Raw genomic sequence first — 26823 nt, forward strand, 5'->3', positions numbered from 1 at the left:
TTGGCTGGAGGAATGTCACGTGATTCACGTGATACGCAAGCATAATTTAGTGATGTCAAAATGACGTTTAGTGACGCAAAGGAAATGCTGCCATTGCTGAAAAATGCCCCATTTCGCCGTCGTAATTTGGTATGGCCGCGAGGTGGTTGAATTACGGCAAGAAGAAAATGGCGGATACAAGGCTGAGTTATACGTCTGACTCCGCAGTTTGGTACCAATTTATTTGAAGTGATGAATTATGGCAAGGTAAACCTTGTTTTGAATGTAGAAAACTTTGAAACAGCTTTTTAAGGGCACTTATATAGTAACTATTTGTTAGAAGGACCGACACAAAGAAGGTTAATTTTTTTAATCGTCTCAGGAGGTCTCTACGTACTTTTCTGCCTCAAACACTTTGCGGACGTTACTACGGCATCATCAATGCACCGTCTCTTCCACGACGACGAAGACGCGGAGGCAACGTGCGACGGCATGGGCCATCGTATTTGAGGCAACAACGAGGACGTTCGGACTAGCTAGAAGTTCGCTAGAAAGAAGTTCGGACGATGGCTTTGTTTCCGGCATTACCCGTCGTATTGGACTGGCTAGGAGTGCTTTCGGACAGGCATTATCGTGAGCGTCGAGACGCTTTCGAGATGCCCGATGACTTGTTCAGGCAGCATTTTCGCCTGACAAAAGACTTGGTGAGGTGGCTGTGTGACGAGTTGTGGGAAGATCTTGAGAGGCAGCGCGTCAACACGGCAACTGTGCTCACCGTGGAGCAGCAGGTGCTGTGTGCGCTCCGGTTTTACGCCACAGGCAGTTTTCAGGGCATGATTGCAAGCGACGAACACCTAGCATTTAGTCAGCCGAGTGTGAGTCGCTGCATCCATGCAGTCACCGACGCGATTGTGAACTGCCTGGGACACGAGTGGATCTCCTTCCCATGCTCTCCGGCTGAACTGGCGACCGCACGCGAAGGCTTCGAGCTGCTGGACAGTAGATTCCCGGGATGTGTTGGCGCCATCGATGGGACACTTGTCTGCATAGCCGCACCATCTGACGAGGTCAACAGACCTGCGTACTTCTGCCGCAAGGGATACTATGCCTTGAACGTCATGGTGGTAAGAACGACAACAATAAGCTTTGTAGCGGCGCTCTTCGGTGCATGACCTTTGGTCTCCTGTAACCAGAAACATGCCGTCGTCGGCACTCGTTTGCGGCGTGCTTACCTGCATGTTTTATTAGACTAAAGGGAGAACGGTCTGCTGGAGAAAGCGGGTTAACATTTGTGCCTGTAAAGGAAAGCAGAAAAAAATGGCACAATCGTGCCTTCGGAAAAAGAAACACACAACGCACGGAGCCTCCAAAGTGCCTGGAGTGCAGCCTTTGTGATTTTCTGTATTTTGCAGCGTCTGAGTTCTTATATTCTGGCAACATGACACTCAAAGGTAGAAAGAAAAAGAGGTAGTAGACTGGCACTTGCACACATAGCCCATTGCATGCCCATGTATTTGTTCCTGTAAGCCCTGCAACTGCACATTACTGACAGGACAGTGTTCATTGCTGGAGTAGTGGGAGTTGCACAAACAAGGTGCTCTTGGACAAGGATTACACAGTATGACCTTGTTTGCACAGTTCATGTCATGTGCTATGTTATCTTTATTGTTTTATGACACTTTGTCTTGGGTGATGCGGGTGTTCCCACTTCACTGTGAGATTAGATTCTGAGTGCTCAGTCCAGTTAGTGTTGGGGCCTCTTTTTTCTCATCTGTGTCAAATATCACAATCAATCACTTTGGTTTTATGGTTTCAGTATGCTGTCTGCTGTAGTGCAACATACTGTACCAGTGTGCAGTTGATAATGCAGTGGAGGAAAGTCAGTGTTTTGGCGCATGTCTGTGCTAGCAAAAACTATGGCATAAGGTAAAAAAAAACTGCTAACAACAACACAGACGGCGGCTGAAGTTGTTAAATTGCAACACAAAATATACACCTACGCCACATCATAAATGTTACAATACGAAGACTGGTTCGCACTTGTAAATTGGGCGGGTAAAAAAATAAATATTTGTTCATGCTTCTTTACAGGTGTGTGATGCCCATCTTCGCATCAGGGCACTTGACGCTACATTCCCAGGGTCTGTGCATGATTCCTTCGTGTGGCGGACATCACCGGTGCATCATGCACTGTGCAACCACAATTTTCTGCAATGCGGGGAATATCTACTAGGTATGTGAATTCTGGCACAAGGGCGAAATAGTTGGACTGAACAAATGTAAATCCAGTCAGTAGATCTCAGACAACAGTTGCATGTAGCTGGTTAAGCATATCTACAGTGAACACACTGTTGAGGCAAGTTGCTTTCAAATTAATGCAAATCCAGGGTTTCTACATGTCAGCAGTAGTGTCAACGAAGGTGTTGCATTAGTGAAACTGCTATCGGTAAGGAAATCGGAGGGCAGGAAGAGTTGAGGCTTTCCTTCAAGGTATTTATAACAACATATGTACATAATAACATTAATACCACAGGATGCAGACCTGCTTATTCCTGCACACAGAGTGAGTCAAAAAATAAGATATTTGTTCACGTTCCTTCACGGGTGAGGAATGCAATATACAGTAGTATCACAACTATGTAACAACATAAATATCACAACATGCAGATTTGCTTTTACTTGTAAACCGAGAGGGCGGAAAAATAAGGGATACTTCTTTATGCTGTACCTCAGAAAATGTGAGGTCACATATAGCTGAGGCTCTCCTTCAAAGCTGATATGTCTACCGGTGCATGTTGCTATTTGTATACAGCAAACTTACAGGCTGCCATATTGCCTGTATCATGGCTGATAACAATGACAGCAATAATTATTGTATCTCAAATAGAGGCCTCTGTAATGAGGGGAGAAAAGTAATAAATGATGAAATAAATAATGGACTGAAAAATTCATGCACCCAAATTGCAGATGTTGCGCATTTTGAAAAATGTCAGTCTTCATTGGCCTGCAGGTGATGGCGCCTACCCGCTGCAGCCATGGTTGGTCACACCCATTCCAGGATGTCACGCTCCTGGCAGTCCTGCTGCCAGGTTCAACAGTGCACATTCATCGCTGAGGTCTGTTGTCGAGCGCACGATTGGTGTCCTGAAGAGCCGGTTCAGGTGTCTACAACGGTACCGCGCACTGCACTACGAACCGGAGACTGCAGCGAAGATTGTAGCAGCTTGTGCAGTGTTGCACAATGTGTGCATATATTCACGGCTGCCTCAACTTGCCCCCCCTGACAACGGTGACCCTGATGATGACACAGACCTCTGTGATGACAACGGTGCCTTTCCTGCTCTATACCAGGCAGGTAGATATAAGCGTGACCAGCTGCTGCAGACATTTTTGTGCCAGCCTCGCCTGTAGACACGTTTATGTGCAGCCAGCAGCTGCCTCGGCAGCACCAGCCGCCTCGCCTGCACCAGCCACCTCGCCAGCACCAGCCACCCTGCAAGCAAGGATTGGCATTATTGCATACTTTGTTTCATACGGCAACAAGTATGTTGCACTGTTTATTTTTAAGCTTTTGTTTAAAGTGAAAACTGAGTTCCAGCTATTTATTTAATATACTCGTGCCGCAGCATGTGCTGTGTTTCATCATACTGCGTTGTGTCTGTGAGCACAGAACGCTGCCTTCGCAGTATTTCTTCCCTGAGGCACGAAGCCTCTGCTCACTTCTCATTGCATTGTCTTCATCAAGAGGATGTGCCCCCGCAAGGAATTCAGCTTCAGTGGTGCTGTACAAACGCAGTGTACAGTGTGCTGCTTCAAGCTGAGTGCTTCATGCGTGAAGTTATGTGTGGTGGTGCAGTGTTGTGAAAAACTGCTACTGTGCACAGTGCTCTTTACAGTGGAATGTGCAGCATTTGGCGAAGTCCTGTCATAGTCGACATTGTGGCAGTGGTCGTCGTCGCCCTTGCACCTGCCATAATTGTAGTGTTAAAAGAGGTGGGCGTCGCCCACCATTGAAGCAAACTGTGGCCATGTGTGTGACCTTGTATCACGCCTATCCTACACTCTGTGAAATGTGGGCTGTATGTTAATGCTATCTTCAGGACTTGTTTGTATGCTGTGCCGTGTACTGTCAGTATGTATGCAGCATGCCAAGAGAGCAGTCTGTGCGTTCACCATCCACCTGCAAAAGAACTTAACTTTTTCCCTGTCCTCAGTGCCTCCAGTATGAAGCCTGTGTCGTGTGTGTTGTGTTTTGGCTACCATTCATTGGCAACCACTTGAGCATTATGTTACCTCTCTGGGCTGCAGCATCGCTGCAGGTCACAAGGTTCGCACAGTACGCAAGATGCAAGGTGGCAACGGTATCTCCCTGAGAGTGCAATTTCATCTAGTAGAGAAGTGTTTGCGCAAGACAGGAGAGGAAATGTTCGCTGTGCTTTTATCTAGTTATGAACTTAGTATAACATTGAACTCTGACTGATGTGCTTCGCATGAGAATCGTAGTTTTTTACACATCCTTAATGAACAACCTTACATCTCGTTCCGTTTCCGGTTCACTGTCACGGGCAAGACACGTTATATCAGAGATGTAACAAGTTCTAAAGAGTTGCCATCCTGTGCTGCACAGTCGAATGGCATTACAGGTTCAGTATGAGCTCAGAAAGACATGTATACACAATTACTTGTTCATTGAAGGAAATGATGTCAAGGGCATACGTGTTTTTGATGAACACACGATGAACACAATGCCGTGAAAAGCATAGTGGCCCTTATATTCCATGCTGCATTTGCCACCTTTGCGTTGCTTCCAAACACTCTAATTGCAATTTTTGAGTGATTGGAGTGTCTTGGCTGCACTTAGACAAACCTCACTTGCTGTATTGAGGCGTTGCCTACATTTTACTTGTATGTTAATGTGAAATTTTTTTGCTTCTGTTGATGACATGTGCTACCTGTGTATGGCACAGTAGTGTCACCATTAAGTTCGTGGTTATAACCTAAGGGCACATTTATACATTGCCAACACCTCTGGTACACATTGTACTGTAGATTGAGTTTCCACCTGACTGGCTTTATCAGCATGCATGATATAGCATCTTAATGTGCCACTGCTCCCTCCTTTTCTTTTATCGCTTCAGACCATTCATTGTTATCCTTCGAGGACTGTCTCCTGTCACATATGCCAGCTATTATGTGTTTAACACCTTAAGCTATGAAATTTCGTTTTTATAGAAAGGAAAGACACAGTAACTATTCCACTTCCGGGAGGTCACCTCAACAGTGCTGTCGGCGAAGGGATGGAGGAGGAAATGAAAGCAGGAAGAGAGAAAAAGGCACAGTAGCAGAGGTCCCTGTATTAATTTTGACTGCCTAGGGCTCCTGATCATGCACTGACATTGCATAGCTCATGGGTTTCTTCGGCGTTTTGCCTCCATCGAAATTCGACCGCTGTGACAGGTATTTAACCTGCATCCTAGAACTGAGGAGCGAAAAATACCTCTCCGTACAGTAGCCTGCACGACCTATCATGGCTTTTCTCACTACACTGCTCTGACTGCCAAGGTCATGCTCTTTTCTGTTCCTCTGAACTCACCTTATGGATCGCCACCATTCTCACAGGGCACCTGGTTGCGGCCCTGCAGTGTGCTGTTAATGTCACGCAGGGCCTGCACCAGCTGCTCGACGGCGTTGACCTGGCGGACCTGCAGGCTTTCAATCTTTTTTTTTTGCAAAGACAACAAGCGTTCTTTATCACCGTCCTGGGGGAAACACTGAACAAACATAGTCAATAATACTTTACCCCTGCCAGGTGGGTCCTGATGTGTGCCAGGTCTGTCGTTATCTGCCGGAGCTGCTGGTCTTGTATCGTGGCCAGGCGCCCTTGTTGTTCTATGAGGGCGGCGATCGCGTTGTGCCTTTGCTGCACACTGCCTGGGTGGTCTTGCTGGCGAGGTGGAAGTGCATGCGGCCGCCTGATTGAGCCACCTTGCTGGTGCGGTGCAGCTTGTATTGGTGGCGGTGCAGCTCGCGTACCTGGCTGGCCCTCGTTCTCTGCATATGTGTAATTTCAGTGTGTTTTCCTGTAGTGAAACCACAAGACACCTCTGCCTTGGAACATGCATCACATTTCTGTTGCATTGTGTTATGCCTCACTTTATTGCAGGAGCATTTTTTGGGTCGTACACCTTTTTTCATTTCAGGTACCATACATTGAAATTTGGCACCATGTGTACAACACAATTTGGCCATAAATGCATAAAACTAATGTTATGACTGCAAAAACAGAAATGTTTTACTGAAAAATACAAGTTTGTTCAATGTAAATCAGCATATATATTAGCCAACTGACAGTGTGATAGTTATGATCACATTTCCTGTAACAATGCTTAAAAGCTATGTCTCACCATGCTTGCAACTAACTGTAACCTGCACCATGCTTAGAAAGCTGTTGTCTACTGAAGTACATGACAAACCTTGTACTGAGCAATAGTCATGCTCGTCCATGACTTGTGACGCCTGTGGCGCTGGGCTGGGTGCCTGCGAGTGCATAAGATGAATACTCACAGTTCAGTCATGCTTCAGCGGCAACACAAGCATTGATTTCTGGTTATGCTTTCGACGCTGTGTCATGCTATATTTAATTTTGAATAAAAAATATTTTATATATTTACGATCACAGCTTCATTCTTTTTGAGACATCTTTCGCTGTGGCATATTTTCAGAAGGATATTACGAATTTACCTTGGTGATATGGGAACAAACGCTATGTCATTTTACGCACGGCCAACACGTATGCTGGCGTCATTCTGTAATGCGCTTACAGAGTTGCCTTGCGATTTCAGCTCCTGCCTGATAGCAGCCACCGCTTGCTGTGGAAAGGTGCTTACATATCTTTTTGCAAGTTGGAAAAACTCTTTCATAGTTACTCACCGGTGAAACTGAGGCTGCTGGTGCCATGCCGAATACGGCCGGGGACCTGCACCCCACGGAGCAGTCTTTGCCAACGATTGCCAAAATGCGGGCATCACTTGGGCTCAGCACTGCCTCTGGGTTCGGCAGCCCCCCGCCTGTAGTTCTGCATGAATAAAAGATATGGCTCTCATACCTAAAGTGGAAGTGAGGCGGGAGAGTTATAAGCATTCCGAGAGGCCCGACTATTTCTTGACAAAATCTAGGACAAAAAGCTTGCAGCCTAATATGCCAAATGTATAGGTTGCCCTGCTGGATTACACAGAGTAAGGTATTCCAATATGTCCAGTTTTTAACTTTGTGTCTCTTAACGGGTCTCGTGCTGAAAGTCATGTATCGCAGCACTGGTTGTTCAGAAGCCGCCAGAGCGTGTGACGACGTTCGGTGCGTCTGCGTATGTTGCACTGGGTAAGCACAAGTGCACAGCAGTATACTGGCCTTTGCACAGGCGCTCCTAACTAGACGAGCAGGCAAAATTCGCAAGCACCGAAGAGCACACACGTCATAGTGAAAGTGTAACCATGCCATGCCGCGCACCGAAAGCAGATTAGCTCACCTGTGCTCTGCACCGACTAGCGAGCCTGCAGTTCGCGCTTGCCTCACCTGCTGCTGCCAGAAGCGCTTCCAGCCTTCCGGCGAGCGCGTTGCCGGCCCCAGCCCGTTCAGCTCGGCCGCGAGCTGCACCCACAGGCGCTGGCGTGTTTCTGCCGGCATCGCCTCGCTGGCCCCGCGGCCCAGACCGGCATGCTGCTCGATAAAACAGAGCATGGCTTCTAGTTGATCTGCGCTACAACGCGGTGTATAAACACCGCGCTGATTACTGTTGGCCACGCTCGCGCACGAAGGCTCCATGTTCGTCACTGGCGCTCCGTAGCAGACGACAGCAGACGACTGCCAAAACAAACACTGCTCACGAGAGTTCAGTCGCAGACCCCACCCCCCCCCCTTTTCAGTGTAGTAGCAGGTGTACAAAAATAAAAATTTAGTTGAATTTATTTCATTGCGAAATGCCTCTATTTGTTGGATGAGCGTCATTTTTTAGCGCATCACGAAGCTGTCGAAATCATCGGCATTTTTTGTCACCAGAACCACTCATATACAACGGTGCGATGCTGGGGCCATGGAGCAAAATTCGTTTCCAGCGGCCGAGGCGTTGCTTAATGTGCTTTTTTCGTTTTTCGACCGTGGCACTTTGCAAGGCCAGTTTTCAAGGGCAAGCATTACTCTGCCAGTGAAAGTGCGCGCCATTCGCTGCATATGCGTGTTCTCACCGAAGCCGCTGTGGTCTGTGTGTACGCACCGTTTGATCCTGTTAACAGCTGGTGCACAGTGAGTGCTGTTTAAGACGGCCTCGCAGCAGAATGACTATAATGACGCTCCCGGAACGTCGTTCTTTTTCGCACTTGGCGCCAACAGTAGCAGACGACATCGTTTGTGTTTATCCTTTTTTGTTTTATTCTTCACATTTCGTAACCTCTTTCAGTGCTTACGTAACCTGGCACCGCCTTGATGGTTACGTCACGCCTACGTCACAATTTGAACAAAATGGCGAAATGTCGAGAATAGGGCCCCCGCACGTAAAAAGGGGAGCGGCGCCTTCGCGGCGCGTTTTCCGGGTTGCCAGACAACGTAACTCCCAACGACATGAATTGTCCCTGCTACCGCATATGTAATATGCCCTTAAACTTACACCACACTGCAATAGAAATAATCTAAGTGTAATTACACAACGACATTTTTTTTTCCGAAGTATATTTATCAAGCAGGAAGAGTGTGTGCGAAACTGCGACTATGTACTTTCTGCATGCCAAGAGGCCGCTGCTTGCTTACAACTCGACATAGAAAATGGAGTGTCGGGCGCTTACTACAGAGCAGAAGAGGCGGTCGCGTATATCCCACAGGACGCGACGCCTCTCCACTTCCGTGATAAGGGCCTCGTTGAAGACTGCTTTCTCCATTTTCGATGAACACGATGCGCGCACGAAACAGTAGCACGTGTTTTTCACGTGCGCGCCGGTTCTGCAGAGCGAAAAAAAAATGCGCCGAAGAGGTTCCGTCGAGATGCGCAGAGAGTAGGGCCATCTAGTGGCGAAACCAAAAACCAAAAATGCCACGTGACCAAATACCACGTGACTTACTTGAAATCTGATTGGCGGACGCGCCCCGGACGCGCCGCGCGAGGCGTTTTTTTCTCCTCCGAGTAGGAGCACGCGGCGGCGCGATTTCGTGACGGATCATACTGGGCACGCGTCAAAATGACGCGCGCGTCCCACCATCCGCGCGTCAATCGCGCCTGAAATCGCGCCATGCGGTTCCGCCTTCACACTGCGCGCGTTTTCTCGCTGCGGTTGTCTTGGAATGTGGAGAGAGGAGGCGCTGAGGGAGGACCCGAACGAGCAGAAAGAGAAGGGGATAGTCGCGTGACACTAGAGAAGACTGGAAAGCGCGTCCTTTTCCCGCGTCATCGTCTTGATCGTCTGCTAGCTCCCTCCCGTCGCCCTGGCAAAGCAGCCGCCGAGTGCCCGGCCGGCCGGCCGGACGCGCGCAGCCTCCGCCGACGGGGTCACTGAACTGGGACCGACGTCACGGTTCACGGTCGGCGCCCATTGGCTGTTCTCGTCAGCGGCACGGGAAAAATAGGTACCGAACCCATCGCTCTGCGGGACGGCACAGCAGGCTGTCCGTGGGAGAAAAACCGGCTTGTGCGGGAAGCGGCACGCGGAAAACGTCCTGCGTTGCGCGTTTTCCCGCTAATGTGAGCGCGCCTTAACCCGGCCGAGGGAGACGCGCTCGCATGGAGGATGCGCGCTCGCGAGTATTTTGCGCGCGAAAGCCAGCGGCTTCACTTCGCTTCCTTCGCATCTGAGGGTGCGCGCATCGCACAACTGGGCGGCAAAAAAAAAAGGCCCCTAGGCTGCTGACCATTCGGGAGTGCATTCGTCGACGCCGGCCGGGCGCCGGGCGCGCGACGCGATTTCGCGGGCAAAAAACGCTCCATGCGGACCACGCTTGGGAAGCAATCAGGGCACAGCGCTTAAGTATCGCGTGCTTTCTCCTCACTCGAAGCCGGCAAGTGCATGCCCTTCATGCCGTGGGGTTGTTTAACGTGAGCTGAAGCTTTTCTGTTGCGAGTGTAGCGCCTGCCGTCCGGGGCACTGGAGAGGTGAAATTTACATGGAGAACATGCAGCCGCGACTTTGGCGAAAACTGGATATTGTTCTATCGCAATATAAAAATATTAAAAATTGTCACTTGTTTAACTTAGCGAGAATGCAAATTGCAGGGACAACTCAGAATGTAGGAAACGCCAATTGCATTTTATTGGGGATTTTCACGACATAAAAGGAGCCCCTCAATCGATCCAATATGGTAGTTTTACAGAAGACGCTTTCTGTGGTAGCCCAAGGAAAATAGTGCTTTCTTTTTAAGTTTCACGATAAACCCTCGCACGTTCATCGATAGCGCCGACCACGCGCGAGTGGAACAATCGGTATTCTCGTTGGTGTGAACGAAATAAAACGCGAGCCAGGGAGAAAATTGCGCTCTGGCTCATGAGAAAGGCCGGCTGGAAAATGGAGCGGAGAACTTCAGAACCATGGCATCGATGACGAGGACGGCTGTGAAGCGGCTGAATAACAAAACCAGGTCAGGTAAGGTACACTCGGCGATTGTCAATTTTTCATGCTGCTGCGCAGATAACGAGCTTTGCCAGGTAATGAGTTCTGGATTATAATTCCGCGCCCTTTTCGCCCTTTTGCGGGCTCATATATTTATGTACCCAGGAGCTACTTTAAATGTGGATATAACTGGTGTAATATGGTGCAACGTAGGTGTGCGTCACACCTGACCGTGCGTCACGAGTGTCTTCAGTGTGTTCGGTCACTCAGCATGGCGCGCTGTGACGGCGCCATGTGTTACAGGCCAAGGACAGCGACAGTGCATTATCGGCTGCCACTGTAAAGTATAGCCGCTCGCCTGTCGTGCCACGGGCACGATAATTTCTTTCTTTCTTCGTTTAGGAAATTTCTTCGTGAAACTTCACATTTGGCTGAACTTTTCACGATTTGTCTTTGGGGCTAACACGAAATAGGTGGAAAAGAATTTCGTAGAAAATCTGCAAACAAACGCAAAGCAAATCACGGCCAACAGTAGGGCTTGTTGCTGAAGGCTCATGCTTGGCAAGAAAACCAGCGAGAAAAATTGCGGGGCTGCTTAACGCACCTTAGGGCAATGAGGCACCAAAGTGCAGTCATTGAAAAAGCCCCGCTCAAGGTCACTCAGGTACTGGCAGCGCATTTCTAAATCCAAAAACTTTCCGTCCCTTCATCAAGTGATCGTTCTGGGTTTCCGGGTGCTCTCCTTGTGGTTATTTATTTATTTTTGCGTGTTCGTATGTGGTCGAGATTGTTCTTCACTTAGTTCGTCGTTTTATTTCTCTTGCTCTCGTTGTCATTTGTTTCGATGCCCTGTGCTCATTATGCTGATATTTTTATTAATTTCTTAAATTTTACAATCCTGAAGTCACTTATTTTGTTGTCTTTGTGCATACTGACTCTGTAACTCGAGTCATTACCTCATAAAAGTGATCATCGTGATATGCTACGGATATTACCTCCCTCACCCCACCACCCCTCTTATGTATTGCTCTAGCCTAGGGGGCTTAAAGGCTGAATAAATGACGACGATGATGATGATGATGATGTGTTCTGGACCATTGCGAAAGGATGGACGTTGATGAGCACGACGACATCCAAAACACAGTGCGAGAGACTGGCAGTGAAACACGCACGCGAGATGGCCTGCGACAATGGCGCAGTTATGATGCATTAGTGATGTGTTCTGCATTGCCTCTCTTCTCATGCTTGGGTGCTCAGGTGTTTCGTATCACGCGTGGTGTTGCTTCGCCACTGTTTTCCTTACGGTTTGTACGTAGTTCATGTAGAAAAAATCATTGCGTCACTGTAATATATACCAGGTTTAAAAAAGAAAAAAAAGCAGCAGCGATGGCGTAGTGATCTAATGCCGTGAGCACCGAAGCTGATCTGTTCGCGTCGCTGCAGGTTCGAAACCGACTCGCGACCATTCGAGACCCACTACGTCCTCCGCCCGTCTGATACTCTGACGAACCCTACTACGCTTGGCGTCTCCGCTAGTGATGTCGACACGGCCGCAGCCTCTTAGCTCCTCCGCTGGTTATGGATTTTGAAATTTGACTCTCTTATGTGATAGGTTCGATGATGTGACGTGACCTTGATGACGTAGCAAGTATCTCAGCCAATAACTGAATTTCGTGACGGAGAAAGCCAGGGTTCTGCCTCGACGACAGCCTGAATGCTACTGCATTAAAAACGAGGGCCTGCTCTTTCTTATGTCCCTCGTTTTCAGCGCTGGTTTTCTATAGCCGAACTCAGAATGCAAAGCCACTCACCCAGTAGCCGGATGGTGCGCTCCAGCTCTTCCTTAAGAATGTCCAGAACCTTGCGGACGCCTTCCTTTCTCTGCGAAGCCAACAAGCAGCGGTGCACGTGGGGAACATAATCGTCTTGTGAAAAAGCGTTGCACGAAACTGACAGGGACTGAAAAAGACGGACACACACAGCGTCTGTGTGTCTTTCTCAGAGTCTGTCTTTTTGCGCTACGTTTCTTTGTTTCTCCTAAATCGTGAACACAGAAACCCAAGCCGACCTTTCCTTCGGGATAATCATCAGCTGATAATTTATCAGTCATAATTTTTATAATAGAGGAAGACATAACGGAAAAATAAACAAACAGGAAAATGTGCACCATCCTTTTCTAGTGGCCACTAGCGCCATAGGAATTGTTGATGAACAGAATATTGTGCTCTACCTTCTCAGGCCATATGGCGTAGACTTATCACACTGGACCATTACAAAATTCGACTAAGCTTTCTACTCAGCTGCCGTCCACGATTTTATATATGGGTCCCCGGCACTCTCAAGCAGTCTGTGACTGCTTGGGTGCTCCCACAGCGTCGAGTTGGAGGAATAAAAATTTACGATGGTAATATTACTTATCTTTCGGCTCATTGCCGACTGAAATCGGAAATTTAAATGTCTTTAATGCAGGCTAACCGATTGATGGGCGACATTGATTCGACGAGGAGGTGGGGGGCGATTCTTTGGACTAGCATTTTATACATGTCTGGTTGCAGACTGATTCGCTCTCAGCCTAACATCTTCTAACCGTCTTGGTTACATTAACTGGCGGAGTGGCTTAGTCGGATACGCGGTGCCTCGGCCTAGAGCATAGGTGTACGACGTATTTGCACTCTGCGAAGATTCTGAGCGACCAGTGCGTCTCTATTTGTACCCTTATTGTTGCTCAGTCGCGGATGGTAACTGTTAGGGCTGCTTTGTTATGAAATTGCTACCCGCCTGCTGTTCCACGAGGCTCTGCTGAACTGGCGACCTGAAGTTTGTGCATCTAATGTGTACACCTTTTAACTAGAACATCCAGGGCCGTCACCATATTGTGTACTAGGTTCCACTTACAGACGCAGTACACGTCATTTGAGCGGTGGGAGGCGATGCTGACCAGAGATCGTATCGAGGACCAAAGAGCCCTCATAAAACTGGTCCGTCTGACAGCTCAAGCCAGTAAAGCCCCGGAATGAGGACCTCACCCACAAGCCTCAAGAAACTTTCCTTCGATTTTATTAAAGTTTACCTACCTACCTACCTGTACTAGGCTCCGGGCTTCAAGCACCGGCCCGTAGGTCTGGAGAAAGTTTACATAAGAAGCTCCTGCAGCGACCATTAAGCAGGTGTTCCGAAGTTAGAAACAAATAACACAGTAGAATCATTCAATACCTATTTTACCTCTATTGGGCCTACGGTTGCCGCGCAAGTTCATGCTGACGCACCTACGGCGAAGATGCCGGAACGTGTTAACAACAGTTTTGCTTTGCCTGACATAGACATAGAGGAAGTAATCACTGCAGTCGGCAGCCTTTCAGCCGGCAACGCGGCAGGACCTGATGCAATACCCGTTAGACTGATCAAAAACAACATTGATATACTAGCGATCCATCTACTACACATATTTAACCATTCATTGGCAAACGGAATATATCCTGACGAGCTGAAGGTTGCAAGGGTTGTACCTATTTATAAAGGCGGTGAGCGATCTGATCCGCGAAACTACAGACCAATATCGGTATTAAATGCAATTAATACAGTTTTTGAAAAGGTTCTTTGTAAACGTATACAAAATTTTCTAAATAAATATAACATTATATGTCATAATCAGCATGGCTTCAGGCCCCAAAGGTCAACGTCATCCGCAGTTCTTGTTCTTTCACAACTTATAAATTCTGCACTGCATAATAACAAGCTGGCCATAGTAGTATATTTAGACATATCAAAAGCTTTCGATACGGTTGATCACACAATACTACAACAGAAATTGGAAACCTACGGTTTAAGAGGGAAAATTCGTGATCTAATTAAACGCTATTTTGCAGGACGGAAACAATATGTTGTCGTGAACAATTTAGCCTCACTACCGCAAAGCATTAATCTAGGTGTGCCTCAGGGCTCCGTGCTTGGGCCGCTATTCTTTTCCCTGTATATTATGACCTTCCATCAACGCTGAAATATTCGAAAGCTGTAATATATGCTGATGACACTGCACTGCTTTTTACAGGGGAAAATTTAGTGGCACTTAAATGTATAATTAATGAAGAGCTTGGTGAAGTTTCGCAGTGGTTTAAAAGTAATCGGTTAACCCTTAATACTGAGAAAATAAAGTACACCGTGTTTCACTCGCGCAGGAAGAACATGAACTACGAACGTATATCTGTAACTATCGACAACACGACTCTGCTGAGGGTGCCTCAATACAAGTATCTTGGTGTCCTGTTCGCGTCTGATATGCACTGGAAAGAACAAATTAATAATGTTTGCTCCAAATTAGCCTATGGTTGTCATGTTTTACTAAAGGCCAGGGACTGCTTTGATCTTCCAATTCTGCGCGTTCTGTATTTCGCCTTTGTGCACAGTCAATTATCTTATTGCCTGGAAGCGTGGGGTGGTACATATAAAACATACCTAGATCCTGTTTCTCGCCTTCAAAAACGAGCTATTCGTATGATAACTTATTCAAATAATACACACCCCAGCAGGCCACTCTTTCAGCAGCTTCGTATCTTACCCCTATCAATGGCATATAAACTGAAGATAGCTGAAATAGTAAACAATGTAATAAAATCTAACAACCCCCTGCCCCTTAGTTTATTTATATTACCAATGAAACAAACAAGAGCTGTAACTAACAATCTATTTAATTTACCACCTTGTTACAATATGTACGGCCGGAGACTCCTAGAATACAGTGGAGCCCATGTGTGGAATGAAATCCCGAATGAAGTAAAGAAAAAAATAACTTTTCAGCATCTTTAAAACACTATTTAATTTTCATGGAAATGTAGGAATCTATTGCGTGTGTTAATCTTGAAGTTTTTTATTTTACACGGTCTGCGGTAGTATTGTGCTTGTGTTGTATTTGGACCCCTCACTAGCCGTAAAGGCTATGGGTCCAACCAACAGTTTGTGTACTGTTTCTGAGAATAAAGAAAGAAGAAAAAAAAATCTATATTGATGCATTTTAGCAGCTCTGAGCACATGTCAGAGTGTCGGTGGCGATGTGACAGTCTTCAAGCCGGCGATTTCGATGCACCGGTTTACGGGGAGGTTAGGACACATATCAGAGCGTCGGTGATGACATGACAGTCAGCAAACTAGCAATTTCGATACGCTGGTTTATGGAGAGGTTAGAGCACATATCAGAGCATCGGTGGAGATGTGATGGTCTGCAAACCGCCAATTTCGGTACATTGGTTTATGAGGAGGTTAGGAACTCGTAGCAGCAACAAATGTTTGCTAATGAGCAACTGCTCGCCTCCCACAGATGTCCAAAAGCCACCGAAGTTAACATGTGAAACGGGTATTGCAGGATACCTGCTTCACATGTTAACTTCGGTGGCGGAGGGAATGCTGAAGAAGTTGAAACTTGGCGCTACTGCCAACCAAGTCAGCCGAGGAAAAAACGTATCCGTAATTCCTTACATTCATGTTTTATCGCACAATTTGAAAAGAATAGGAAAACGAGCTGGAGTAGATGTTGTGTTTTCAGCCCCTGTAATATTGAGGACCTTATGTGCGCGTGTAAATCGGCCAAACAAAACACGTCGCGATGTTCCTGTGTGCACGAAGAAGCATGAGAAGAAATATATTCAGTGCCAAGACAACTTGGTATATTCACTTCCTCTGTCTTGTGGTCGGTCGCACGTTGGCCAAACTGGTCGGTGTTTAAATGAAAGAATTAAGGAGCACAACAATAATGTGAAGAATGCCGTACGCCATATCGGGATTCACTGTCGTGATTGCTCATGCCGCCCAATGTTCAAGAGCAGTAAAATTGTAGCAAAAAGCAAACACCAGCTCACCAGGGATATAATTGAGGCATCAGAAATCATGAGGATAGGTACGCAATGCATAAGCATCCCTTCTGTTGCTATCTCGGAAAAAGAACACGGATACCTAATGTCATAGATTACGTGCTTCGGCGAAGCTTTCGCACAATCACAATGATTAGGCTGTGAAACGATATTTTTATTATTTTTTCTTGTTTTTTCTGTTTTTCCGTTATTCTGCGTTACCAGCGTGTATTTAACCACTGCATGGTGCCCTGAATAAAACTATTCTGTTGTTAGTTCAGCGCTGTGTTTTGTCCTTTTCTGTTTGGCTTCGAGCCGTCGCGCTGGTTTACAAGAACCATGTCTGACGAACTCGCCCACCAGTTCATGTTGGTAACGATATGCTATAACTGTCTATCAAGAAGTTTGCTGGGATACGGTGGCCGCAACTGCCAAAGGACAGGGTTAATTGGAGAGACATGGGAGAGGCCTTTGCTCTGCATTGTCCGTAGTCAGGTTGATGATGATGATGATGATGACGTTGATAAAGCGGATACACAGGGAACCACGGATACGACTGCAGTGCTGGAAAATTCAGGCGGGGGCGGTCATGAAGCTTCCAAATCCGTTGGCGGGGAGAGGTATACACTGCGGTACTCTGAAAACTTATTCAGTCAATCTAAGTTACAAAACACGTGGCTTAACAGTTGTACTGCTAGGTTACTTTAGCATGACAGCTATTGAAGAAATGTAATTTCATGCGTTGTGTATGCGCTTGAAATCTGCCACTCACCGGTGAGAACAGCCTTGACTACTACGGGAAGCTCCGAGATGCTGCACAGCCACTCGAGATCCTTCAGAGTGGCTGTATCCCTTGCGTGAATGGCAGGGAAACATTCGCTGTAGTTTTTCTCTGTACTGCTCTTGCTGTCCTTGGGCGAAGTCAGCAGATTTGCGAAACTGGAAATGCCAAAAAGACATTGAATTTAGCGAATTTCTTGTAACTGAACACGTTGTCGAAATTGATCGTTTGGGTTGTCGAGGGGCCACTGACATTCCGCTCAGTGTCTAACTGAAATTCGACATATAACAGAAAATAATGAGCGGAAATATTCTTTGAAAACTTCTTAACGAAGCAAATATCGGGAATATCAGACATGTGACGCACAATTCTGGCAAAACAGTTGGGTTAACCGCCAAATAATACCTTCCTGAGCTCTAATGAATGCTCTTACTCTAATAGGAAGCTTCACCGATGCGAAACAATTTTTGTAGCAAGAGCTACCCTGGGGGGGGGGGGGGAGGCTAGCAATCGAGAATTTCGCGGTCCATGGGAGAGACAAGTTGTGCTCATGCGCCGTTACCATAGCAACTGGAGAGGAGTAAGGTGTGGCGAGCGCTTCACCGTCGCCGCGGCCGCACGCATCCTGCCGCGCGCCCGCTCCACCGTCGGAGCCGAGCGTGACTTCTAGTGGATGAGCAGTTGTAAGCATGCGCCGATACCATGGTAACCAGAGAGAACCCAGAGCTGCGCTGGCTGCGCCGCGTTACAGTGCTCTAGAATATGGGTAGTGGGTTCAGGAGCCAGCGCGCTCCATGCGATGCGGTGAGGCAGCGAGTGTCGACAGGTCCCGGATGTAAGCGGTGGCGCTGTTGTAGCGTGGGCTGTAGGCTCGGCGCGCCCGCGCGCGCGGCTAGCAGTCCCGCCAAGCTGCCTGCAGCTGTTTGTTGCTTTTTGTGCGGTGCATTTTTCCTCTTTGTGAGTTCGCGGCGTTAAGACTACGGTCATGCCGAATCGTCGGCGTCAACGGCATTGTTTTGCTCCCGGGTGCAAAATGGGATACCAGTGGACGAAAGGCGATCAGCCGTCGCTCTTCGCTGTGCCAAAGGATGAGAACCGACGGAAGCAGTGGGAACGCAACCTTCATCGAAAAGATAAGGTTTTGGACGAAACCTGCTGTGTGTGTGAGCTACATTTTGAGCCATCATGCATTGTGAGGGACTTTATACACATCATTGACGGCAAAGAAGTCCGCATCCCGCGTGGAAAGCCGGAACTTTTACCCGATGCGGTGCCAACTTTGCTGCCGAACGCGCCGAGCTATCTGTCAAAGAAAACACCGCTACAGAGACCACCTAGAAAGAGGAAAAGCACAAGTACATATCCTAATGAATCGAAAAGACCACAAAGTAATGCTTCCGACGTTGACATGGAATCGAGGTGTCCGGGCATTGACACTGAGAGTAGCGTGTTGGCGAACGACCAAGACCCTTGTGAAGTTGACGAAGCATCTGTGCCGGACGATTTTTCTAAGCTGGATGTTCCTTCAGAATACTGGAGCTGCCATCGCATGCCTGATTACAGTGGTACTGTGTACTGCAAGCTAAGAATGGGCGAAAATCAATGCGTGGAGTCAGAGAGGGTGGTGATGCTTTCACGCGATGATGGGCCCGGCGCCGCATATAGTGCGCTCCTTTGCGGCCACTTAGTAGAAACGGGGCGCATTGCCAGCCGTGAGGAAGGAAACAGACTGCTTCGAAGTGTCGACCTATACCGCCTATGTAAAGGAGCACTCTCCGTTAGCAGCATGCCGAAAAACAGACTTACCAAAGGACTTCAAGAGCAGTTGACCCTACACGACGGCACATACTTCAGTAAACGATGCGCCCGAAAGGAGCCATCTGAAGGTGTGCACATTTATTTCAAATTAATTATTTCAATTTTGCTTCGAACTTCACAATGTAATGCATGTACGATTAGAGCCGACGTTGTGGTCAGTTATTTTTCCTCTGTTTTGTTCTACTTAGCAGGACAGGCATGCGTATCCTGCCACTACCTCAGAAAGGCCTTACTGACGCGGTGTTCAAGGGTAAAGCGGTCAATTAGACTGTGCAAAGTACAACGCAGAAGCTGCGTTCAGTGCGACAAAAGAACCGGAGGCTATCATCACGAATGTGCGACCTGAAAGATGAGCTCTGCAAGATGCAAGAGAAAAATGCTTCTAAGCCTATGGAAGTGATCGAGGCAGAGATCTCAGCCCTGGATCCTAAACAGCAAGAATGCGTGAGACAATGTTTCTCGGAAGCGAAAAATAAAGCAGCAAGGGAAATGTGTACAGTAAAGCTTGGATTCTAGAATGCATATTAATGAAGATGAAAAGTGCCAAGTTGTATGAACATCTCCGAAATCACAACATTATTTGCCTGCCAAGCAAGAGTACACTAAAGCGCTATTTACGGGCTTACAAAACTACTTTTGGGTTCAGCCACAGAGTACTTTGCCAACTGAAGAAAAAAACTCGACGCATGGATAGCTTCAAACTTCGTGGCGGCCTTTTCGTTGATGAAATCAAATTGTCTGAACACCTAAATGTGACATCATCTGGTCGTATTGAAGGATTCGTTGACTTGGGCCCGTTTACAACTGACGGACAGAATGTTCCATCTGACCATGGGATGGTCGTAATGTTTGTGCCCTTTACTGGACGATGGTCACAAGTTATTGGCACTTTTGCAACTAGTTGGAATGTCAAGGCTGAAATGCCGGCAAAAATTCTAATAGAAGCCACAATTGTCGCCGAGGCCAGTGGACTTCTGGTTGATTTCATTACATGTGATGGTGCGTCATGGAATCGTCGTATGTGGAACCTATTGGGAATTGGCGTAAAAATTGGAAATATTACGTGCAGCCGAGAACACCCTGTGGACCCTTCTCGACAGCTGTTTTTCCTATCGGATTTTCCGCATCTCCTAAAATGCCTGAGGAACTCTCTACTCAAAGGTCCTCTGAACACTCCAACTGGTATGGTAAGTGCCCATCCTTGTATAATAGCAGTTGTCCTAGCAAGTCTTATGAAAGCTGCGTTCTAGCTACTGCATTTTTGACAGCTCAACATGTGGTATGTTAACTGTTCCAGGTTTCCATCCAGCCTGTAAAACAGGCCTTCAAGCTCGACTCGAGCCAGCTCACTCTAAAGGCAATGCCTGGCTTGACATCTGCACACTTGGAACCTAATGGGTTTGAAAAGATGAGGGTGACACTTGCATTCCAGCTATTTAGAAATCGTGTTATCAATGGCCTACACTTCTACAAGGAGAAGTTAGAATCGTTTTGGGGCAACATTGATGCAATAATATCATTTTTCAGGTAAGCAAGCGCTTTTTCAGAAACATCACTACCTATTCGTAATTGGATTGAAGGGCACTAAGATATTATCGCGAACCATTCAAAGCTCTGTTTTTTAGCTGCCATCGGCATGTGGCCTTATCAGTGTGATTGTAGCGCGCGGATCATTTATATATGTATTCTCTGTTCGACGGGTAAATGGGTATTCTCTGTTCGATGACCAGCGAGTACGTTTGTGGCTATCGCCAACGCCGAGTAGATTTGCGGGCGCGAGTCAGCCCCCATAAAAGAGTTCATACGAGTGCTACACCTACCTGCCAGTTCATTTGTTGCCTGCGGCATTGTCACCACCACGTGACATTATAGCACTGACAGTAATAGCATTTGTTCATGATTGCCGGACAAGTTAACCTCAATGTTCATTTCTCACTTTTCCGCATAACTGCGTTCTTGCTCCTATGCTTATTTAAGGTATCGTTTCGACAGCAACGTAATTTGGTTATTGTACCATGTGGTGTCCTATGTCTGCACTAAAGTTCGCTTTTCATTTTTTCAGAACTGTCAGCAGTCTCATAAGGATCATGACGTCTCGGTCTACAGCGCAAGCATTGCGTCCAGGCTCTCATAGTGTACAGCAAATCAAGGACTTCCTGCAGCTGTTATCACGCTGGGAAACGCATGCAAATGGTGCAGGACTCATAAGTTTGTCAACAGCAGTTGGCTTTAAGGTCACACTTACTGCCACCATCGAACTATTGGACTTCCTGAGTACACAGGGCTTTAAGTATTTAATGACATCGCGTTTGAGTCAGGATCCATTGGAGAACTTTTTCGGTATAGTTAGGCAGTCCTGTGGATCTAACGATCACCCTACACCAACCCAATTTTTGATTGTAGTGAATTGTCTTTCGTTTTACAATCTAGCGAGAGTAGTGAGATCAGGCAACGCCGACAGCAATGAGCCACTTAGTTCCTTGCTGGACGCATATAATGCCAACACTGCAGATGAAGACATTGACAAACTCATAGAGTCGGGCAATCTCTCATTGGCTGAAGGCAAACTACGCCAAATATCTCCACATCACAGCGGTTATGTTATTGAAAACAGCTATGACCGGCTAATACACTACATGGCAGGTTATGTAGCGCGCAAGTTCATTGCACGCAATGACTGCGTCGAATGCAAAAACTTGCTTCTACAGGCGCCAAATGAGGAAAGCCAGGACAGTGACTTTACTGCAATTTGTGACAAAGGAGGGTTGCTCTACCCGTCTCGTGTGCTTTTTTTGATGGTGAGAAGGCTGGAAAACCTTTTCACAACTTTTTTTAGTCAGGAAAAGCTGTGCAGTAACAGCATAATAGATGTTATGGTGCTGGGAAAATCTCAGATTTCATGTGGTGTAGGGTGCAGCCAGCACTCAGAAGCGCTCACTGTCAGCATTCTCAAGTTTTATGTTTTGACAAGGCTGCATTTTTATGTTAAATCAATCAATGAGTCGCGAGAAGCTCGCTGGAAAAAGAAGCTTCATGCTAAGATGGGCAAGTGCTCATAGTCGCGCGGCTAAATGTACTGTGCAAACAAGAAAACACGGCATTCCTTTGAGAAAATCAAGAATATGTCTCACACTGTGCGTAGTTGGAGCGCTGCAATAAAGGAGTGCTTTGTTTTATAAAAGTTATTTTATCTTGTCTTGCATTCATCAGCGTTTATACATCGGCGGCAATTGACCCTTCGTTTTGATGAAAAAAATGCATGCATCAAAACAACAATTAAAACAGGGGCATGAAATCTAAAGTTCGACGAAAACTCGTCCGGTAAGGTAGAAGATTCATGTAAAAGTGAAAGGAACGCCGACCAAAGGTTGTTAGAAAAAAAGACGTTTCGGCTTCCCTACGGAAGCCTTGATCAGAGTTATCAAGGCTTCAATAGAGAAGCCAGAACGTCTTCTTTTTCAACAACAACCTTTGGTCGGCGTTCCTTTCCTTTTTACAAAACAGAGGCATGCATACCACACTTAAAATTATCGCATTCACATATAGTACGCTGTACACACAACGGTCTCTAAGTGAAGCGTTTTTTTTTTTATTCCAATTTCTTGTTGCCCCGCCCCTCTACTAAAACACTTCTGATGGCTCAAGCTGGAGTACACTCGGCCACGTTTGCCGACAGCTTCGAGTTGGCCGCATGATAACCCCGATGATCGATAGAATGTTTGCTCCTCTCCCTGTACTCAGCCTTTCCTATGGGCGGCGATAATACTAGTATGCACTAACGTTGAAATATGGGAGCCGTACCTGCAAAAGAGCAGGATCAGCGTTGCGAAGCATTAACGGGGCCGCTCGTCCGCACCACCGCGCTATCGGCTGTTGGCTACTACTACATCTAATTTTCTTGATTCGCCGACAATATCTGTGTACAGCTTCACCTATTTGTAGGACCTGTTTTAAAAGACAGAGCCTTGCTTATTTCTCCGACGATTCTATGCACAGCGCGCATCCACGGCGCGGCGCGCTGCATTTCATACAGCCCATGCTCTGGTGGCGCCATCTGGTATCGTCGACACAAGTCGCCTCACCGCTGGCCGCTCCATGAACCCACTACCCATATTCTAGAGCACTGTAGCCGCGTTCTTCGTCGCCACCTTGCCGCACGCCGCTCCATCACCTGAACCGCACGTCGCATGCGCAGCATTGCGTATAGGAGGCGGAGATGTTGTGGGCGTCTGTATCACAACGTTTGACATGCATGCAGAAAAGGGGAGTCTAGCCGCTGCTAAACGGCAGTATATACAAGAGAAGATTAACTCTTCCGATCCTGAGCTTGTCGCCTGGCAGTTGGCTTGAACCAAATAACGCTGGTGTCTGTGTGTACGTGAAACAAGGTATCACCGCCGTCAGACATCTCCCTTGGATCGCGGTGAACAATGATGAAGCCTGCTGTTTTCGGCTTCTGGAAAGCGTTAATATCACCAAAGAAGTCTGCGTGGCACCGGGAACATCTGACAAGCTGACGATTGATGTGGTTGCCACGTGTACACCAGCCTATGGCACCGTTTCACAGTTGTGTGTGACTTTGGGTGATTTCAACAGCAACCAGGCCTCTCTTAGTCACTGTGTGAAAGAAAAGGCTGACTTTTGCTTCGGACCCTCACGTCCAGACTACACAGTTGGAAACTACTATAGAGCTTGTATACCAAAGAGACTCTACCAAATCGGAATACTGTATATACAAAATTGAGACCACTGCATGCTACTTCACAGATCATCGGACTGTCTTTGTCTCTGTCAAGCAAAATGAATAAAAGGTGTGTATACCCAATGTCTCTCATTGATAAGCATACAGTGACCAGAACAAGCTCAGCCAGAGAAATGTACCTCTCCCTACGTATATCCTGGCATAGCCGAGCTAAGCCACTGCCATTTTTTTTAAGTGGATTGGGGTGGGCGACACTTTTTGACGAGTGATGTTCGGTGGGTGGACAGCCAACTACCTGAATAAATGGGGTAGAGGGTTGGCTGGTGGTCGGTGCTCCTGAATGACGGCTATTTTTAATGCAGTAGCATTCAGGTTCTCGTCTCGTAAAAAAATTCCGGCTTCTCTGCCACGACATTTCTTAATTGGTCGAGAGATGTCACGTGATATTTTAACGTCATCTCAACCTGCCTACCGGACTGTAAGATCGCCGGTCACCGTGGCTCTGCGCATCAGCTTTACGAAAGTTCGAGAAGAGGAACCTGGGTACCCCAAGCCGCACAGGTGGCTGTGTTTCAAGCAGCCGCCTGGCGGGACAGCGGCGAATCGCTTATCCGCTGCTCCACTGCGGGAGTAATGAGGACACCCCGCAATTTGTGAATACGATGGGATGGTCATGATGCCGTCAACACCACGTGATCACCAGTGGGCTAATCGTAGGGCACCGCCGGATTCGAAAATCCGAAGGCTTCCGAATTTGGTAGTCGGCCCACCCCCAAAGCTCCAAAGAACCACCATAATTCTGTAATTAGGAGCAACCAAAAAATGAATTAGGGTGGATTAGCTGACCGGAGGACTATAATCTCGCATGATAATCGATTGGAGTGTGCTCGAACATTTTACAAGGTTAGGAAACATGCATACAGTATAAGCTCAGCAAAGTGGTTGTTGGGCATGTTGGTGAGGCATGATATAAACTTGAAGTGCAAAACCCTAGACGAGGACGGTGAAAGAGATTCGTGTGTCTCTCGTCTCTTGCACCCTTATCGTCTGGTTTTACGCTTCAAGTTTATATCATACAGTACAAGGGCAATTTAACTGGTTCTAACAGGAATTTTAGTGGGAGGAGTACAAGAACATTAACCATTTATTTCAGACACCATAAACAATAACCTAAATGCTATCGTATTTTCTGCTTCAAGAATGTTGTTAAGACCCCTAAGTTGGAATTTGATTTCGCCGTCACTGTTTCGTTCTGCTGCAGCGTGAGCTTCTACCATGGTGAGGCTTTGTAACGAGTGGAGGTAGGAGGGCTGTTGGTGGGCGGCGCTTCTGATGGGTAAAGTTGTGTGGGTGGGTGGATGGTAGATGGTGCTTCTGAAGGGTAGGGGGATGGGGGGTCGGTGGGTGGCTGGTAGTTGGTGCGCCTGGAAGGCAGGGGCTGCAGATAGCCACCGCCATTTTCTCTTTGCGATGCTAGTTATGCTTACGCAGTGAAAACAAGTTTGCAAAATGTTCTTTTGGCGAAACATATCGGTGTTATTTGGTACGTTTGTGTCGAATTTCTCAGCAGTTAACTACGATAACGGTGTTCATCTAATATGGTGGCAGGAACACGTAATTACAAAAAAAAAAATAACAGTTAGCGACTGAGTTGCGATATGAAAAAAAAATGCATGCAGATGTTTAGATTTTATTGTCACCGCCTAACCGCTATAAATGTTGTTCTATTCAAGCGTGTTGTCGATAGCCAGCATATCGCGCCCTTCACTTAAATCCTCCGAACACAGGGCACTAAGATATAAGTAGAGTTTTACATTCATTGGGATTGCAATTCAAAGTGCTCGTTTCATTTATTCTTACCGCTGTGAAGAGCCCTCCCGTCAGCTAAGCAGAGCTTCTTAACAAGTCCACCCTTAGAGACCGTCCATAGAAAAAGCAGTCTACAAAACTGACCGCGTCCAGCCAAGAAATAAAAACGACTTTTAAATGTGCGCTAACCAGAGACAAAGTGGTCGAGCGGAAAGCGTGGTTAAGTTTTGGGCATTTTTCAGTATAGTTTTTTCTCCCGATTAGGCATTTATATAAATGCTATGCTACGAATAAACCTTAAAGTTTGAACCTGAGTCCTCCAGGCAGATCGGTCAAGCTCTGGTGGCGACCCGTGCCGTCTCCTGGTACGGGCGAGTCCACGGTGAGTACGATGGCCGCGTAGCCGCGAGCAGAAGCCCTCTCGACCAGGGGCTCGGTGAGGGACCTGTCGCCGAAGATGAATAGCTGCTGCCAGAGGATGCAGTCCGGAGCTCCGGCCCTCACGTCCTCCAGGGACACCGTGCTGGGAGTGCTTAGGATCATCACCGTGCCGGCTTCCTGCGCCGCTGCGGGTAGGAGTACTATAGACATCATTCGGCCATTGCAGAGACTGAACGGAGGGCGAGAAATTCTGTCAACCGCACCGCGGTCACGAGGGCGGTAACGACCTCGACACCCGTGGCGGGGATTGGATGCTATTGCCGCTGAAAAGGACTTTTGTTTCAGTTGGGTCCAGCAAGCCATAAGTATATTATCTCACTACTGTGATGCTGGATAGCATTGAGCTAGACGAGGAACGCAGGGCCCTGAAATAGGCCTTATTTGAAGCTCGGCAAGTTTGCATTTAGAATAAAAAAGAAAATAGCTAACAAAAATTGATAAAGAGAAAGAAAGAAGGAATTCTATGTATGAACGAATGATCCTAGAAATTTTTTCCCCTGGCACTTCCTTGCCTGTGCACCGCCATGAATAGGATGGCATTTAGCGTCGCACACTTCAATATCAGAGGTAACTACCGCCAACTTGCTATGAACAATTATAAGATTGTGTTTATATGTTATCAATACAGGCGCAGAGAGGCAAGTTCCTCAGCCGCGATAGCAACAACCGATACTGGCGGGGCGACGTGTTCTGTGGAGTTTCTAAATTTGCGACTATAGTTAGCCACTCTGCGCTTAAGCTGTCACAAAGCCATTTTCTAGTTCACGTGCGCCAGAGGCAGTCAGCTACTGAAAGTTTTATCGCCTTTTGCGTCTTGGTTCGTGCACTTAAACGGTCGACTTCTGGGCCCACAACATAATGCAGATT

General features: G+C 47.2%; 2 protein-coding genes across 2 annotated transcripts; both read right to left on the reverse strand.

Annotated features, from left to right (window-relative positions):
• Positions 1-3334: 3334 nt before the first annotated feature.
• Positions 3335-7209, reverse strand: LOC144106748 (uncharacterized). The gene is made up of 5 exons (XM_077639591.1): positions 6910-7209; positions 6453-6516; positions 5780-6030; positions 5573-5696; positions 3335-3472 (listed from the first exon to the last, which is right to left on the reverse strand). The coding sequence occupies exons 1-4, from the start codon at positions 7117-7119 to the stop codon at positions 5574-5576; spliced, it is 648 nt and encodes a 215-aa protein (XP_077495717.1). The 5' UTR covers positions 7120-7209; the 3' UTR covers positions 3335-3472; position 5573.
• Positions 7210-7500: 291 nt separating this feature from the next.
• Positions 7501-26106, reverse strand: LOC144108528 (L-lactate oxidase-like). The gene is made up of 5 exons (XM_077641742.1): positions 25826-26106; positions 17178-17344; positions 13648-13712; positions 12377-12446; positions 7501-7730 (listed from the first exon to the last, which is right to left on the reverse strand). The coding sequence occupies exons 1-5, from the start codon at positions 26104-26106 to the stop codon at positions 7501-7503; spliced, it is 813 nt and encodes a 270-aa protein (XP_077497868.1).
• Between the last annotated feature and the right edge of the window lie 717 nt (positions 26107-26823).

Source organism: Amblyomma americanum, chromosome 10 (assembly GCF_052857255.1).
Source record: "Amblyomma americanum isolate KBUSLIRL-KWMA chromosome 10, ASM5285725v1, whole genome shotgun sequence".
In the NCBI taxonomy this organism is placed as follows: domain Eukaryota; kingdom Metazoa; phylum Arthropoda; class Arachnida; order Ixodida; family Ixodidae; genus Amblyomma; species Amblyomma americanum.